The 17,431-nt window shown below is 40.6% G+C and overlaps 1 protein-coding gene across 2 annotated transcripts in view; it reads right to left on the reverse strand.

Moving 5' to 3' along the window:
• TIMD4 (T cell immunoglobulin and mucin domain containing 4) overlaps positions 1–14,324 on the reverse strand; it is a 32,090-nt gene extending 17,766 nt beyond the window's left edge. For both annotated transcript variants that reach the window (XM_019464515.2, XM_019464517.2), the window contains exons 1-5: positions 14,219–14,324; positions 9,678–10,016; positions 7,133–7,360; positions 5,688–5,771; positions 4,287–4,370 (exon numbers count right to left, since the gene is read on the reverse strand). In XM_019464515.2, coding sequence (XP_019320060.1) covers positions 4,287–4,370; positions 5,688–5,771; positions 7,133–7,360; positions 9,678–10,016; positions 14,219–14,276 — 793 coding nt within the window. In that variant the 5' untranslated portion in view covers positions 14,277–14,324. The remainder of the gene's footprint in view (positions 1–4,286; positions 4,371–5,687; positions 5,772–7,132; positions 7,361–9,677; positions 10,017–14,218) is intronic.
• Positions 14,325–17,431: the final 3,107 nt, after the last annotated feature.

Raw genomic sequence — 17,431 nt, forward strand, 5'->3', positions numbered from 1 at the left:
GTGCAATCTCAGGCAAGTCACTTCACATCTCTGAGCTCCATTTCTAGGCAGCCTTAGAGTGGAGGCAAGGATTTGCCACCCTAGGTAGGCCTTTTCACATGATGTCTACAGCAAATGCCTTAAAAGTAGAATAAGCACTGAAGCAGGAGATAACCTACTTGGAGTTGTCCTATGAAATGAATAACATGAATCTGGAAGTTCTTGCTTGGCACACTCAACCACAGCTCTTTTTCAGGCATGACTTGAATTCCACGCCTACATTGTAGAGTGGAGCCTCTACAGACTGAACAGTATGAGAAGGACAAAACAATTCAGAGGCAGCAGGAGATGAAATGTGTCCATAAGCAGGAATAAAACCAATGATTAAGAATTCTGTAGAGCCATCTAAAAGGGAGTCAGTGAAGAGCTTTCAGAATCTCAGATTTACTCCAGTAACAAGTAGAGAATTACTACCGTGAGATTTTAAAAGCTCTTGTAACTTTCCCAGGTTTGTAATTTTGTCACTCATTGGCTGTTTCCCTGGTGCAATTAACAGATTTAAAAAAATCATAAAACCAAAAGTGTCTGTGTGCTTATAAGGAACAGCAAGTCAGTTGGGAGCTGGTGAAAGTGGCCTCTTGTTACCCTGCCAGAGAGACCTAAAAATGAAGGTGTGTGAGTAGGAATAATAGATGTGTGAAGAAGAAAGGAAATGGGGATAGGGCATAGGGACTATCGTTTACTAGCCAGTAATTAGGTACCAGGTATGTTTCTTATGCGTTTCCTCACTTAACAGTCCTATGAAATAAGTACTAATATCATCATCACTGTACGTTTTGGGGAAACTGAGATTTAGAGAAGAACAGAACAAATAACTCACCTGAGGATCTAAAAGAAAACAGAAACACAAAAATGGCAGAGCTGGGATATAAGCCTGAGCCTTCAGACTCCCCAGTGAGCTTTTTCAACCCCCACCCAGAGCTACCCTGGAGGCTGTGAGGATAGAAGACTAGAAAGAAAGGATCTGAGATGTTACTGAGGCAGTAAAAGAACGGAAGGCATAATCAATGGCAGACTTAATCCCAGGCCATCAGATTATGACTTCAGAGTCCCTCCCCATAGAGGGAACAAATTGGAACAAATTTGAGGGAGGGAACAAATTTGTCTTGAGGGAACAAATTGGAACCATTTCACAAATTCCTGCTGCCATGCAAGAAATGAAATGAACCCTCAGGCTGGATGGAATGCTTTGAGTTCCTAGGTACCTGAAGGGGTCAGAGTTTGCATTCTTCAAACAGACTCTTTAGCTCCGGGGTGGGGGGAGGGGAGAAACCTATGCAAGTTTTTGTTGTTGTTTGTTTGTTTGTTTGTTTGTTTGTGTTTGAATGATGGTTCCAAACCACTTGGAGCTTTGCAGAATTCTTGGAGAATCTAAAGATATGTCCTAGGCTTTTCCCTCAGAAAAATGCATGTGCACATATACACACATAATTATATATGTAATTTCAGGGGGTTCATACCACCCCCAGCCCGTCCACAGACAACTCCACCCAGGAGACCACAGACATTTAAAATTTAAAATCTCCGAGGCCTGGTGTGAGTCCCAGCTCTCCTTCTGCCCAGCTCTATGATCTTGGGTAAGTCACTCCACGTCTCCAAACTCCATTCTAGGGAGCCATGGAGTGGGGGTGAAGAACTATCACTCTGGGTAATGCTGACTTTAGGGAATAATAATTTTGACCAGATCTTCTTGAAGAATTGAAACCAGCTGTCATCCATGGAAGGCTTGCCATCCAAAATTACATGAAGAAATGAGGAAGGAATCAGGGATATTTGGCCAGGGAAAGAAACCCCACAGAGTCACGTGAGCTCTCTGAAAGGAGTTGAAAGCACTTTCATGTGAATGAAGAAGTAACACTTATCCTGACTTATTCTGTAAAATGGCTCCAGACTGGGGAGTGAGGGGTGGGGAGAAGCAGCACAGTATGATGTCAGAATGGCAGCAGAGTTGAACCGACATGGGTTAAACCCGGGTCATCATTTACCAGATAAGTTATATAACCTTCATGAACTCTAAAATGGAGGTGATAATGGTATCTATCTCATAGGATTTTGTGAGAAGCCAGATAAAATAATGCGCTTAACGTGAGCAGTATTGAAACAAAGAGAGATTTCAGTAGATGTCAGCTACTCTAATAAACTCTCTGACCCTCCATTTCTTTATCTCTAAAATAGGTATAATATCTGTACCCGATCAGGAGGTCACTATGAGATTTAAATAAGAAAATACACATTAAATACCCTTAGTACAGCACCTAACACATAATTAAGTCTTCGGCAATAGAAAGTACAATTATTGTTACAAATGTTTCATTACAACCAGTGGGATGAGAGGACAGTAAATGGAAAGAATACCACCATTTATTTCAGACAGGAAGACAAGACAAAATAAAATAATATCTAAGAGCTTGGACTCAGAGCTAGACTTCCTGCATCAGGAACCTGAGAGCAGTGTGGCCTTGGAAAAGTTGCACAAAATAGGGGTATGAGCATCTGCTAAAAAGGGATTGAATGAAGTGGCCCATGAGAACAGCTTCGCACTGCACCACATATAATATGCGTTCAATAAGTCCTGGTTTCTTCCATAATGAGTAAAGGTTACACAGAGATAGACCTTCTTACAGCAAGCTCCTTCTCAGCAATGCAGCCTCTAGATGTTGCTGCAAATATTCTCTCTCCTCCAGGATTTATCAAGGAGGAGTGAAATAACAATTATCTGGGGTATTACAGAAGAGGGTGAAACATCAAGATGACCTCTTGTTTCCTTGCAGTTGAATGTAAAATAGCCTGAGATTTAAATGGAATGAATGATAACATTTTGAGAACTCCTTGCCCACTCTCCATCATTTTTCTCGTTGCTACCTTCTCTTCTGCCAGGAAACAGCCCCCACTTTTACCCCATGCCACAGACAAAGAAGGTTTGGATCTTTGGCATCTAGTTTCACCTAAGTTAACAACAACTAGTCCAAATTCCCCGTCTTCCCGCTGAATGAGATAGCGCCAAAAAAAAAAAAAAAAAAAGCCAAAACTTTTCAACATTAGGTCACCCTTGCATTTCACCTTGATTTATAGTCTTCCTTCAAAATGTATCCTTTTTCCACTTACTCTTGCCCATCCTCTCCAATTCTATCTGCTGAGCCTTTGTGAGTGATGTTACACTGCCTCCTTCACAGAGTTACAGGACCATCGTTTGGCTAATAAACATATGGAAAGACACTCAAACGCCTTGTTAATCAACAAAAAATGAGACAAAAAAAAATGAACAACAAAAAAATGGGACAGAATTTTCTTCTCAGGAGATTGAAAAAAAATTAAATAAATGGTCATATCAAGTATAGGGGAGATGTAGGAAAGCAGACACTGTGGGTGGGAAAATAAATTGGCAAAGCCTTTCCAGAAGACAATTTTGTAATGGTTAGTAAACTTAAAGTGTACATTTCTTTCAGCCTAGGATTTCTCCTTCTTAGTCACCACCCTAGACCGTTAGACATAGACACTTAAGGAGGCTCTCACATACAAGGATGCCCCTGCAAACTACCTATGGTAATGAAATATTAGAACACTTCAATGTCCCTTCGTGGGCATTGGATATTATAAGTATCCACAGTATAAAATTCTATACAGCAATTTAACATAATGATATATATCTACATGGATTGGAAAGGAAAGTAGTCCAGTATATAATGCTAGGTAAATAAACAAAATACAGAAGGCTGCATACAGTATAATAGAATTTTTTTTAATTCACACAACAGAACAAAACTGCATATTTCTATACACACACATAAGGAAATAGAAAAAGATCTAGGAATGGTCCTCTTTAACTAATAGCAGTGATTATATCACAGGAAGGGCTGGGATTAAAGACAGGGAGTCAAAGAGATTTTTTTTCCTACTTTTTATGTATCCCTAACAAAAATACATTAGTGTAATATTTGTGTAATTTACAATAAATTACTAATTTTTTTAAATGAATGGATGATTTTCTGGCAATTCTAGCTTCAAGACAGAAACAACTAAGGAAGAAGGGGAATCCCAACACAGGGGTTTCAGAAAAGAGGCAGAAGAGGGAAGAAGCAAACATGGCTGCTATTAGCTGGTTTCACTTTCCCAGCTTGTGGGAAGATGTAGGATGTGACCACAGTGGAACCAAAATAGCCAAATCCCAAGACAAACAGGCAGATGGCAGATGACAGATTGTTCCCACGGTCAAAGACAAAATCACCCTCACGAGCACAGCCCCTTACCTCTTGGCTGAAGAAAAGTCACTGACTCACTCATTTCCCACATTGATGTCTGGGACGTTGACTGGAGACCCCAACCTTCAGATTCTGAAAAAAAAAACAAAACAAAACAGAACAAAACAAAAACAAAGGAAAAGAGAAAACAAACTTAGGTAAAAACTTGTCTTTTTTATTTTTGGTGCCCCACTGTCCCCTAAACTAACTTCTGTCATAAAAAAAATAAAAGAAGAATGGGGCGCTTGGGTGGCTCAGTTGGTTGAGCATCTGACAGCTCAGAGCTTGGAGCCTACTTCAGATTCTGTGTCTCCCTCTCTCTCTGCTCATGCTCTGTCTCTCTCTCTCTGTCAAAAATAAACATTAAAAAATATCTTTTTTAAATAAAAAATAATAATAAAAGAAGAAGAAGAAGAAGAAGAAGAAGAAGAAGAAGAAGAAGAGCTAATGTTTACAGAGCATTCAGTTCATGCTGTTCTAAGTGATCTACAAGTATCCTCTCATTTAATCTTCAGAAAGAGACACAGGATAGGTGTTATTATTATTCCCATTTTATCAATGAGGAAGCCAAGACCCAAAGAGATTAAATAACTTTCCCAGAGTCATACAACAGTTAAGAAGTGGGTCTTGTACCCAGGCAGTGTAACACCAGAGCACACACCCTGTGCCATACTGCCTCCCTATATTGTACTAACACAAGAACGGAATCATTTATTTACCCCATAGATATCTGTTTTCTTCTACTTGACTATAAGCCCCATTAAGTAAAATCTGCCATTTGAGCACTTACTAACATGCCAGGCACTCACCTAAGGCCATTATATCCATGAAGTTATTCAACTCTCCAACTCACCTGGGAAATCAGCCGAGACCAGAAACCCCTGGCAAAAAGGAATAAAACAGAGAGCCCAGCCTGGGCACTTCTCTCTAGCACCCCCCATGGATGTAAACCGTGCCTTATTTTAGGGTATTCTCTGCCCTTGGACCCCTATTAAATACCTAAAGAAGTCTTGATGGATGAAAGATCACATGAATGAATTTCTCTCTCTACTACAGAAAGCCAATGATCAAGTGAGGACGTCCCTCAAGGAAGTCAACAAAGATCATTGTACTGGGAATTAGGATGAGACGGCTAAGCACTGCCTCACCTGGAATGGAAAGGCAAATATTCCAGAAATGTGCTACCATGAGGAATTGCTTAAACAAATCAAGGTCAGTCTCTCTCCCCACCCCCCTTTCTCTCTCAAAGCCACAAGAATGAATGAACCACAAATGTGGTCCAATTTGTCCTAGCTAGGGTTCATGGCACACAGGACCCAAAATTCATCTTCAGTTATCTCATTCAATAGCATTTTACTCTCCTCAACCTAAGAAATGAGGAAAAGAAAGAGAAAGAAAGTGTCCTCATACCTCTGGATGTAAGCAAGGCAATGTTTCCAGAGGTCACCTCGGTACTTCTCTCAGAGTCACTGGAGAGAAAGAAACTTTCTGATTCTGGAATATAAAAAAAGTTTGATAAAAGAGAGCTGCAAAAATAAGTGTTTGTGCCGAGTGGTGGGATCCAGGGCTATTTTTATACTTGTCTTTGAGCCTTTTTATATATTTCAGGTTTTCTTCAAGGATTGCAAGTAATTTTTTAGGATCAAGAAAACTACAAATGTCATAGTTTAAGGTGATTATTTTAAACACCAAAAACCATTAAAAATACATACAAAAATTGGCTGGTTTATGGTTCATGAACTTTAGGTGACAACCCAGAGTATAACAGAATTAGCTGATTCAATATTATAAAGCTATTTAAATTATCCAAGCCTTACTGAGGCAGCTGAGACAGCTAAGAAAGCCTTCACACTATCTCTTAATGAGTTTCCAATAGCATTACCTTGGTATCAGAGGTTGAAACATGGTGGGCACTTTGATAAGCCCTATAAGTAATGAAGCTAGTAAGTCAGTGAGGGTCCAAGATGGAGGATCAAAAACGACTTGGGGGGGGGGGGCAGGAAGGAAAGAAAAAGAAAAGAATGGAAGGGAGGGAGGAAGGGATTGAGAGAAGAAGGGAAGGAAAGAGGAAGGAAGAAACAAAGGTAGAACTAGTTCATCATCAAGGGATATTTTAAGGCATCTGGAGGCCTTTCCTCAACCAATCTCTAATGCCAAGGCAGAGACTTAACCCCTGGAAGAATAAAACTGGGGTCTGACCCCAGGTGACATATCCTAGCTGTTGCATAAATATCTCTAAGATTCCTGGAAGGTCAACTGGAGAACCAAAATATCTGACTTTCAAAAAACAGAAAAAATAGGGGGAAAAAAAGGAAACCATAAAACAAAGGAAAGGAACAGATTGATGAAACCACATCCTCACTCAGACACACGCACATACATACAGTTATAAACTGAACTATATTCCCAAAAATTCATATGTTGAAATTCTAACCCCCAATACAGGAAATTGTGCCCTTATTTGGAGAAAGAAATAATTAAGTAAAATGAAGTTATATGGATGGACCCTAATTCAATATGACTGGTGTCCTTATGAGAAGATAAGATTAGGACAGAGACACAGAGGGAAGACCATGTGAAGACACAGAAAGAAGGTAGCCATTTATAAGCCAAGAAATCAGTCGTACTGACACCTTTGTCTCATACTTCTGGCCTCCAGAATTATGAGAAAATAAATTTCTGTTGTTTAAGCCCCCCGCTCTGTGGCATTTGTTATGACAACCCTAGCAAACCAGAATGCACACACACAAGAGCAAGTCTCTGAACTGCCCCATTCAGTAAAAGAACCCTGTTGCAAGGGACCCAAGATACATCTGACCAGCAGAAGGGAAAGAATGGCCAAATGTACCATGTACCTGTAGTGAAGGTGGGTGCTCCCATTGAAGGCTCAGTGGTCTCAAGAACTAGGGTTGCTTCAGGAAGAAAGGTTGATATTGTTGGGGGGCATGTGGTTGCCACAGCTGTGAGGGTAGTCTGAAGTGGTGTTCTGGTTGTGAGTTCAGGTGTAGTCACAGCTGTTGTTGGAAGCACAGCTATGGTTGTCGTCATGGCAGTAGTGGTTGTTGGGCGCTTGGTTGTTGGAGCTGTAACCGATATAAGATACATTGTACAAATATATGTGGGATCTGTCCATTTCTCTGTTTCTGCTGCCCTCACCTGGTCCACTGGCCTGGACCACTGGAATGCCCATGAAAGTTGGGTTTCTTGCCCCTACTCTTGACCTTTCCGATATGCTTTTTACACATTGGCTAGAACAATCTTTTAAAATGACAAATAATTATGTTGGTCCCCTGCTTAAAAGATTTTACTGGGTCCTCCTTGCCCTTGAGATAAAGGACCCAACCCCAAAGTTGGCCCACAAAAATTCCACTTGATCTGGCTCTTTCTTTACAATCTCAGGTCTCCACTTTACTCTTCTCACTTGTCTCCAGCCCACTGGCTTTTCTTCACCTCTCTAAACAGTGACCTCACACTGGAGGGACTTTGTACCTGTTGCTTCCGAGCCTCTCTCTTCATTAAGCTGACTCCTACTGAACCCTCATGTCTCAGCTAAAAGGACACTGTTGTAAGGAGGTCACACATATTCTGCAATCAATTAGGTTTCTGGGTTTTGCACTCTATACTTTACCTTCACTTTTATTTTATGATTATGGTTTAACACCTGCTTCTCCCACCAGACTGTAAGCTCCATAAGGGAAAATCTGCTATTTATTTTGTTCTCTGCTACAAATCTAATACCTACCACAATGTTGGGCACATGGTAGATATTCCAAAAAGATTGCATAAGTGAGCAAATGAACAATTGCATCAAAAGTGAGCCCAAACATGAAATTTTAGTCAAGCAAGATGAAGAAGCTCAAGTTCTGTTGTACAACTCATACCTAAAGTTAACAATAATAAGTTGTATACTTGAAAATTTGTTAAGTGAGCAGAACTCACCATAGGTGTTCTTTCCACAATGAAATAAAATTAAAATCTGTAATAAAAATGAATCCAAGGTGTTCAACATGGGATGAGAATGTAGTCTCTTTCATATATTAACGACAAGTTCATGCTGACACCACTCACCCCCTAACATTTGAGTTTGGGTTCATCAGCCACAGTTATTCTACATATGCTACCATCTCTTAAATATGTCAAATTTTGATTAACTCTAACAGATTTCAGTGAGCTTAGAAATGACCCATAGATATTGAGTTCAACAAGTATTTTATAAAATAATAGCTGGTTATATCAGGCTTGAAAATAGAAGACTTGGATTAGCCTCATTTAACTTTAATAAAACTTCAGTAAATCAGAAAAATACCTTTTCTATCACAAAGTCGCTTTTAAAGAAAAATATACTAAAGTATATGAAAGTTCTGAAATAAGAAGCATCCACATAAGTCGTTCCCAAATTTTAGAGTACGTTGGTGTCACCTGAGAATTCTGTTAGACATGTGGCTATTAAGCATACGATCCTACCTTCCAAGATGCCTACCCAGTCAGGAACAAAGCACAAGAATCCCCCATCTTTTTTTTTTTTAAGTTTATTTATTTATTTTGAGAGAGACGGAGAGAGCGTGAGTGGGGGAGGGGCAGAGAGAGAGAGAGAATCCCAAGCAGGCCCATCCTGGCAGTGCAGAGCTGATGTAGGGTTTGAACTCACAAAACCATGAGATCATGACCTGAGCCAAAACCAAGAGTTGGACTTTCAGCTGACTGAGCCACTGAGGTGCCCCGATAACCCTCCATCTTCGATGCAGTTTGAACATAGAGCTTACTCTGAGAGACACCATTCCCAACAAGCAGGAAAGGTGATTACTGTTAGCATAATTCAACCAGAGGCTGCCTTCTATGCAGCTCAAATCTTTAAGAATCCCACCATATTCCAGTTTCATCAAAAGCAACTGACAGTAACAGACAGAAAGGCCACCTGAAAACTGCTGTGATTGTCTCCAAGTCTCATGCCCTTTCCCCTTTGCTGGAAGTTGCAAACTTTGGCTTATGGGCTGAAGCTGACCCATGGACACATTTTATTTAATTTATATGGTATTTTTTAAAAAATCTTTGCCAACATATAAAAATCAATGTCATACACGTAAAAATTGCGAAATCTGAAAACACTGTGCACAAAGCAACAATCTCGTAATAAGAAGCAGATGTCTTTTGCAGACTGACCCTCCAATTCACTGGTTCCCTTCCCATGCACCCCCCACCCATTCATTTCTGTGGTCTTCTTGGCCCCTATGGGTATTTGCTCCATACTGTGCCTCCTCTAGTCATAGCAACATATCTTAAAATTAATCTGCCCACTCGTGCTTAAGCACCTACAGCCTCCCCAACACCACCCAGTACATCCATTCCCCATTAACTGTTGAATCTATCCTTCCACAGACACAAGCCCCTTCATGTACACACCTCTCCTCAGCTGCAGGCGAATGTTCTTTTTCACGTCATTGAACCAGCCAGGGACCTCTATGCGGCAGCAGTATACACTGTTGTCACCTTCGTTGGTGTTCAAGATGGTCAAGGAGACATTGCCTTGTCGGATATTGCCCTGAAGTTCATATTTTGATGACTTCCTGGACAACACCGTCATCCCATCAGTGTGGAGAAGCTCATTGTTGCACTTGGATTTGGGACACGGGCCCTTGCCCCAGCACATGCTGTTGCTGTTTTCAGACCAGGATGAGTACTTACAGGGCAAGGTCACCGACTGACCCAAAAACCCTCTCACAGTCTCTGGTGCAGCTGGAACTGTGAGCAAAAATGAGAAAAATTAAGGCTGTGCAGTACTAAAATCTCTCAAATATACTGCATGATGTTTGTGCAGCTAGATGCTTCCAGGAAGATGAGAAGAGTCATTATGTATATTTTTTTTAGCCTAAATTCTGATGTGCCCTTAGCCACTGCTGAGTCCCTAACTCCACACCCTTTTGTCCCCCAGTTGCAGATAGCTGACCCACCTCATGGTCTGAACTCATCTCCATAACAAGCCCTTTTTGCTGATTTAAAAACTCTGTTCTTGAGTACCATTCCAATAAGCCAAAAACTTTTCCAATGAAAAATCCAACTCTTTAATCTAATTCCACTAACTCATGTAAACACATCCAGAACTAGCACTCTACCCAGTGTATCCTCAATAAGCAGTGGCCATGTACTGCTGACCTGACTGCTTGGGACTCCCTCCATTTTCAAACCCAAAGAAGGCTGTGGCAGTAAGATAGGCTGTTGAACTACGTTCCATTGTCCTTCTCTCCTTTCAGTACTGGATCTGGAAATTGATTGCTCTGGACCATTTATTTGTTGTTAGAGAACATGAAGTTAGGTGGAGTTTGAACACTTTTTTAATGTTAAAACTGGAAAGAACCACAAGAATTAGAAAGAATGGCACCTATGACATACAAAAATGCCAAGGGTTAGTTTTACCATATTAGTTGTGTGAGATGGAAGGTATCGCTATTTCTGAAATGAAGCAGTCCTATTTCCCAGCTTTGCCTGCTCATCAGCATGACCTGGGGAAGGTATTGAGAGTGCAAATTTTATTGCCCAACCCTGAATCAGAATGTTTGAGGCCAAGGCCCATGGAAATTCTCCAGGTCATTCTGATATCACTTGCTAGTCACCCAGGATTTGAGGACCAGTGGACAAGCTCTTCTAAGATTACTTCCATCTCTAAGAATCTGGGAAACATTTTCACTGCTGCAAATGTTAAGCCCACTGGGTTAATTGAGCATCAGCAATTGTTCTAACGATTGCTGGTTCTAACCCTCCACTCCCAAAAAATGCTACTTAAGACAGGCTGAAGCTCCAGATCATCAGGACTCCACCTGCTTTCTCTAGGGTACCTAGGTCCTGCTTTGTTTTCTCCAAGGTACCTTCCTGTGAGACTCTACATTCACTGACTTTTTTGGCCCATTGGACTAAGTTGTATAGCACATGGCCAAGAGTACCAGGTTCCTCTCTGACCCAGGTATCAGGAATATCCCCATAACCCTCTCTAAAATAAGGTAAGCACAAACCAAATTCAGACACGCCCTGAAATTTCAGACCCTGAAATCACAGTTTATTCATTTCATTGTAGTAGGAATGTTTCAGTGACCATAAATGCTCTAGAAGTCCATTTAGTCTACCATGAAACAAGGAAAAATAAATACATAAGAAATTCATTGTCATCACCTTCAGCTCTATTACCAACAGAACATATGCACCTAAAACTAGTAACTTTCTCAATATGAGCTTATTCCTATGAATGTTTGGAAAATTAATTCAAAATATATGCAGGAATTATTTCTGCTGGAGATTAAACAGTTTGTTTTTCCAGTATCATACTATAGAAAGAGGCATCCTACTACTCAGTAAGAAAACACCCAATATAAAAATTGACAGAAGACATAACAGGCATAGATAAAGAAATACAAGAAGCCAGTAAATTTCATCTGTAAGACTGGCAAAAATTTAGAATGCCAATAATATCAAAGTTGGCCAGACAGGGACTCAGGAAATGACATAGACTATTGGAGTACACTGGAATGAAATGGGAGTTTAATTGGTATAGCCACACTGTGAGGCAATTTGGCAGTTTCCATTAATATTGAGCATGCATGTATCCTAGCTAAGCCTTAGCAATTCCGTGCTTTGTTATTTACCCTACAAAAAGACATGTGCACAGGGAAATTTGTTTGCAAAAGTTTGGTGCAGCTTTCATATATATGTGAATGAAGTGAACATTGTATGTGGGGAACAGCAAAACTATGGCATACGCATTCCCTGGAAACATAATGAATCATTCATTCCATGCAATCATTCCAAGGTTATTAGAAGTAAATCTTTATCAGTTGACATGAAAACTCCAAGCCTTATTAATGTATGAAAAGGACAAATTCAAAACAACACATAAAATACAAAACCATCTTATAAAACAAATAAAACAGTTTGCATTTTTTTTTTTTTTGTCTGTGGGCACAGACATATGAAGGTATATGCATAGAAAAGTGTCTGGTGGGATATACACCCAACTCACTGTTCCAGTCGCCTTTGCCATCAGAGGAAAGGAACTGGAGAAGGAGGGAGTATTCAAAGGAATTTTAGCTTTATGATGCTGTTATTTTTTTCACCTGGGGTGTTTCTGTATTACTGACTGGATTACAAATTAATATTTAAAAAAAGGAAGCAGGCAATTTGGTGTGGCAGAAAAACACCCATTAGGCTACAGTGTAAACTTCATTCTGCTAGTTACTGCTTTTGTGTTCTTGGGGGAAAGCCACAATAATCCTGACCTCATTATCATTGAAAGCAAAGGGGATATATAATACTTGCTTCAGAAGTATTTCGGAGGTTTATATGCAATGAAGTATCAAATGCCACATGAAATTAATAAAGTATTAGTACAAGTAACCAAGCATTTCAGAATTTAGAAATAGGACAAGAAGCTCTTCCCTGCTGGTACGAAAGTATCTTGGAGCAGAAGAATCACTGATAATCAAATTCCCTTTTTGGGAATTACCTAGGACGGTAGGTACAACCTAGGTTCTGTTGCCAGCTTTGTTCCTTCTCCAGGTGGTGACCTCAGGAAAGGCCCCTTCCCCAGTCAGGGTCTCATTTTCACTATTTACTGAGGAAAGGGTTTCATTCTGCATCTTTTAAGAGCATATCCAGTCCTGATTGATCCTTGCTGATTCTGAGCAATCACTCTCTTCTAAATTGGTCATTTTAGAAAAGGTACAAATGAAAAATGAACAAAAGACAGTTCTCTAGGTGCTGCTTCCTTCACATAGGATTGGAGAAGCCTACCCCATCAGTGTCCAGCCAGGAGCAGGAACATAGACTCCAGCAACCTTCAACACAACGTAAACCTCCACACCTCAACTACTCAGGACAAGATAAAGACCACTGAAAACGCTGATAAAGAAAGTGACAGGGATTGCCTTCATTCCATTAATTCCTACAGAGTATCTAGGAAGAGAGGCAGTTAAATGATCAATTACTACAGGGTGACAAGTTCTCTGATGGATGACTTCATGGAAGATAGGAATTCATAGCAGAAACACCTCACCCCGTCCAGAGGCTCAGAGTGCTCAGGAAAAGCCTGACTTGGGTGGAGACCTGATAATGCATGTAGTTACCGAGAAAAGAAAGGCAGGATGAAAAACAGCATGGCAAAGGTTTGAAGGGTAGAGAGAACACATTTGTTTTCCTTGGAATGGAAGTGCTTTTGCGGGCAGCACATTTGAGAGATCATTTGCAAATAGCTACTAACTTTGAAAACTGCTAGGGATATTAGATACTGTCTAGTTCTAGAATCATGCATTGTTCAAACTGGTCTTATCTGGCTGCCTCATTTCATACATAGAAGAGCCAGAGCAATTTAGACATGTTTCCATTGTTAATGACTAGTGACTGAGACCACTGCAGCTCAGTGAGGAGCATTTTGCCCAAGGCTGCCAGGACACAGAAGTCTAAACTGGCCCAGAATGAGTGTGTACACTTGCATCACCCAACACTTGGACACAACAAACCTCACCTTCTGGTGAGGGATGAAGCGTCATACCCAGCAAAAGAAGACAAACAAAAAGCAAACCAAAACTCCTGAAAATAAAGAGAAAAATACAAATTATAATAAGAGCTCTGCAGAAGAATTCCCGTGGCTCCAACTATGCTAATAACACCTGCAGAGGAAATTTATTTTCCCCATTTCATCTGACCCTTTATTTTGTGTTTCTTCTTAAGTTGTCATTTCTGATTTGAATACAAATTAGCCCACTGTAAAACTCTAAAACCAGTCTCAGAATAAAACCCTATGTAACTAGAAAGGCAGAGACCCTCCAAAGAAAAAAATCTGGAAGGACTCAAGAATGAAGCAGGCTTCTGCTCTACTGAGGCCTGATCGGCTGTGGAAATCTATCACAGGATGCCAAGCTCTCCAGGGACTCCTGCATGGAAGGATTCAGAACACTTACTCAGAGAAAGCCGCCCAAGTTCAATCAGCAGCCAGAGAATAAGAGGCCCTTTGGACATTTTGACTGTTGGCAGGCCCCAGGAGTCAGTCTGTCTGTCCAAAGCCCATTTCTTATACTCTGGTTAGTGCTGACAGGGCAGGACCTTTTAGTTTCATTTCTCTTTCTGCCTCATAACCTTCCCTTTCCTCCCTCCTGAATAGTCTCCCTCAAGAGATGTATGATAAAATGTGCTGAGCTCTTTCTCCTGACCACCAGTGTATGTGGAAACGTGTGGACTGATAGTGAGGTTGCACCTGTATTCCTTTGTCCATACGTATCAAAGGATTTCCTACCCTGTGTGGTAGCATCCATGCATGTGCTTGTGTGTATGTGCATGTGTAAGCTGTGAATGAGCTACAGTCCTTCCCACTCCTGTGCAGCTTGCAGTAAAATGCAATGAACTCACCTCATTGGCTGCTATTTAAACATGGACTCCTCATAGGGGCCAAAGGAAAGTTAGACTGGAAATGGGCTCTGCTCCCTTTACCTGGTTCACCTGGTTCTCCATCACCTGGAACTTTGGCCCCTTTACTCTGATAACTGACAAACAAAAGCAATCAACCATCACATAAGACAAAATCACTATTAGAATTTACTAGACAAGGAAAGAAGAATTCAATAGAGGAAGCATACCGTGGCCATTACAGGACATGCTCAGGTAACAAACAACCCCAAGGTCAAGACCCAATTCTACGAGTTTTTAGTGAAGTCTTCATCACCTAATGATGAAGAGCATAAAAGATAGCTCATGAACCAGACTATAAGGCTTGGGTGAGATGATAGCCCTCTGGACTCTATAGCTTCAGTGATCTATCCAAGACCACAGAACCAGTTAGAGGAGGAATCAAATCAAACAGATATGTTTTCTAACATAGATTTAGGTCATCGTCATTGGTTAATGAATGTTTAGTTATATTCCAAGCACTCTACTACATGATACAGATGTATTATTTAATTCTCACAACACTAAGAAATAGGTATTTTTTCCCATTTAACAGGCAAGGGAATGGAGGCTTAAGGGAGCTACATAAATGACATTGACAGTCAAGAAGGTGAAAACATGACTCAAGCCCAAGTGTCCCTGATCCCAAATCCATGCTCTTGATCATGACACCCTCCTTCAACCTGTGGTCCTTAGGGAACCACAGCTATGAGACACACCATACCAGTGGCCGGCCAAATTATACCCAGCTCCAGAGAGGGAATTTAAGGAAGCACAAATGCTCTAGATTTAAGAAAAAAATCCTCATTTGATTGTAACCAGCCAAATGAGTCTCAGACCTTCAACATTGCTCATAGTAAAAGTATTGGTGAAAATACAATACTGGATGAGTCTCTGCACTCAGAGAATCTAGTAAAACAGGGGGAAGGGATGAAAATAGAAGGATTCAGAGAAAATGTTCCCACTGACTACCCACTGAACTGTGGGATCCTCTTCCTAGGAAGCTGGGAGAGTTAGTCTCCGGACAAATTGGATAGCCCTAATAAAACACTTACAGATATTCATATTTAGGTGCTCCCCGTTAATACCAACAAAATTCCCCTTCAATAAAGCTACCAGTTCATGAGCCTCAGTCATGTATGCAGCATTCCTAATTAGTTTTTAGTGTGTCTTTTAAATATGAATAGGCAACTAAGGATCAGAGACATTTGGGGAAAATATTCAATATGAAAAAGATACAAAGACAACACCCAAGATGACTTTGTACTCACATGTCTAGGAAATTGATTGGATGACTAGAAGACCTAGTGGCTGGACAGGTACCCCTGTGCCTCCACATGGCCTTTCCACAAGGCATCTTGGGCTTCCTTCAGTATAGCAGTCTCAAAGTAAATGAGTTTCTTACATAGTATATGGTTTTCTCAAAAGTGAGCATTCCTCAGGGCTCCTGGGTGGCTCAGTCAGTTGAGTGTTTGACTTCAGCTCAGGTCATGATCTCACACTCCATGAGTTCGAGCCCCATGTCAGGCTCTGTGCTGACAGCTCAGAGCCTGGAGCTTGCTTCGGATTCTGTGTCTCCCTCTCTCTGACCCTCCCCCATTCATGCTCTGTCTCTCTCTGTCTCAAAAATAAATAAAAACATTTAAAAAAAAAAGTGAGCATTCCAACAGACTCAGGAAGAACGGGCAAAGGTTATGACCTAAACTGACATGTGATTCAGTATTATTTCCACTGCATTCTATTGGTCAAGAAGAAGGCCATCCCAGGGGCACCTGGGTGGCTTGGTTGGTTAAGCATCCAATTCTTGATTTCAGCTCAGGTCATGATGTGAGATTGAGCCCTGCATAGGGCCCTGTGCTGAAAGTGCAGAATCTGGTTGGGATTCTCTCTCTCTATCCCTACCCCTCCCCTGCTCCTCCACTCACATGCACTTTCTATCAAATAAATAAACATTAAAAAAAAATAGAAGGCCACCCTGGATTCAAGTAGAAGGAACAATACAAGGGTGTGAGTAGCAGGAAGTGCATTGGAGGTGAAGGGGAAGCATCTTTGCAGACTTGTTACCACAACAAGCAAACCAGGCTGGAGCGGAAGGACAGAGGAGTAAGGCTGGCGGTGGTAGTGGTGAGCGTAACTGATAGATTATCTCATGCATTTAGGTATTTTGAAAATAGATCAAGTCAGTCTTTGATAGAAAGGGCTTGAATCATTTAAGATGAATTTTGATAAACACTTGGGAAATTAAGAAAAGGAAAACAGTAGACAATTATTACAATCAGGAAACACTAAATATTGTACATGAAAGAATATGAAATTACAGTACATTTGCTCAATTGGAAAGATAGTTGTACAGTCATGATAATGTAAACTCTAGCTACTAGTTTAACACAAAATTGTGATAGGAGTACATTGGGAAGATGGGCAGAGAGGAAGGGAAATGGGGGTACTCACCCTTCAGGAGGTCAATAGACAGTAATCAAAATGGTCAATCAAACAGTAACAGTAAAAGCACATTATTAGTAATATGGAAGGAAAAAAAACAGAAGAAAAAAACTCAAAAGAGTTTACATTTTATGGGAAGGAATAGGAAAGGTATTGGCTGTTTTTTTAGTTATAAGCCTTTTATAATAATTTTACTTTAAAAAATGTGTATATTGAGCACATCTCACATCTAGATCTTAGTTTCTAAATACCACTCACCAATAAAAGGAACCAGGCTCCTTGGAGAAATT

The sequence above is a fragment of the Panthera pardus genome, unplaced genomic scaffold, assembly GCF_024362965.1.
Source record: "Panthera pardus isolate Hobbes unplaced genomic scaffold, ASM2436296v1 HiC_scaffold_2, whole genome shotgun sequence".
NCBI classification, from domain to species: domain Eukaryota; kingdom Metazoa; phylum Chordata; class Mammalia; order Carnivora; family Felidae; genus Panthera; species Panthera pardus.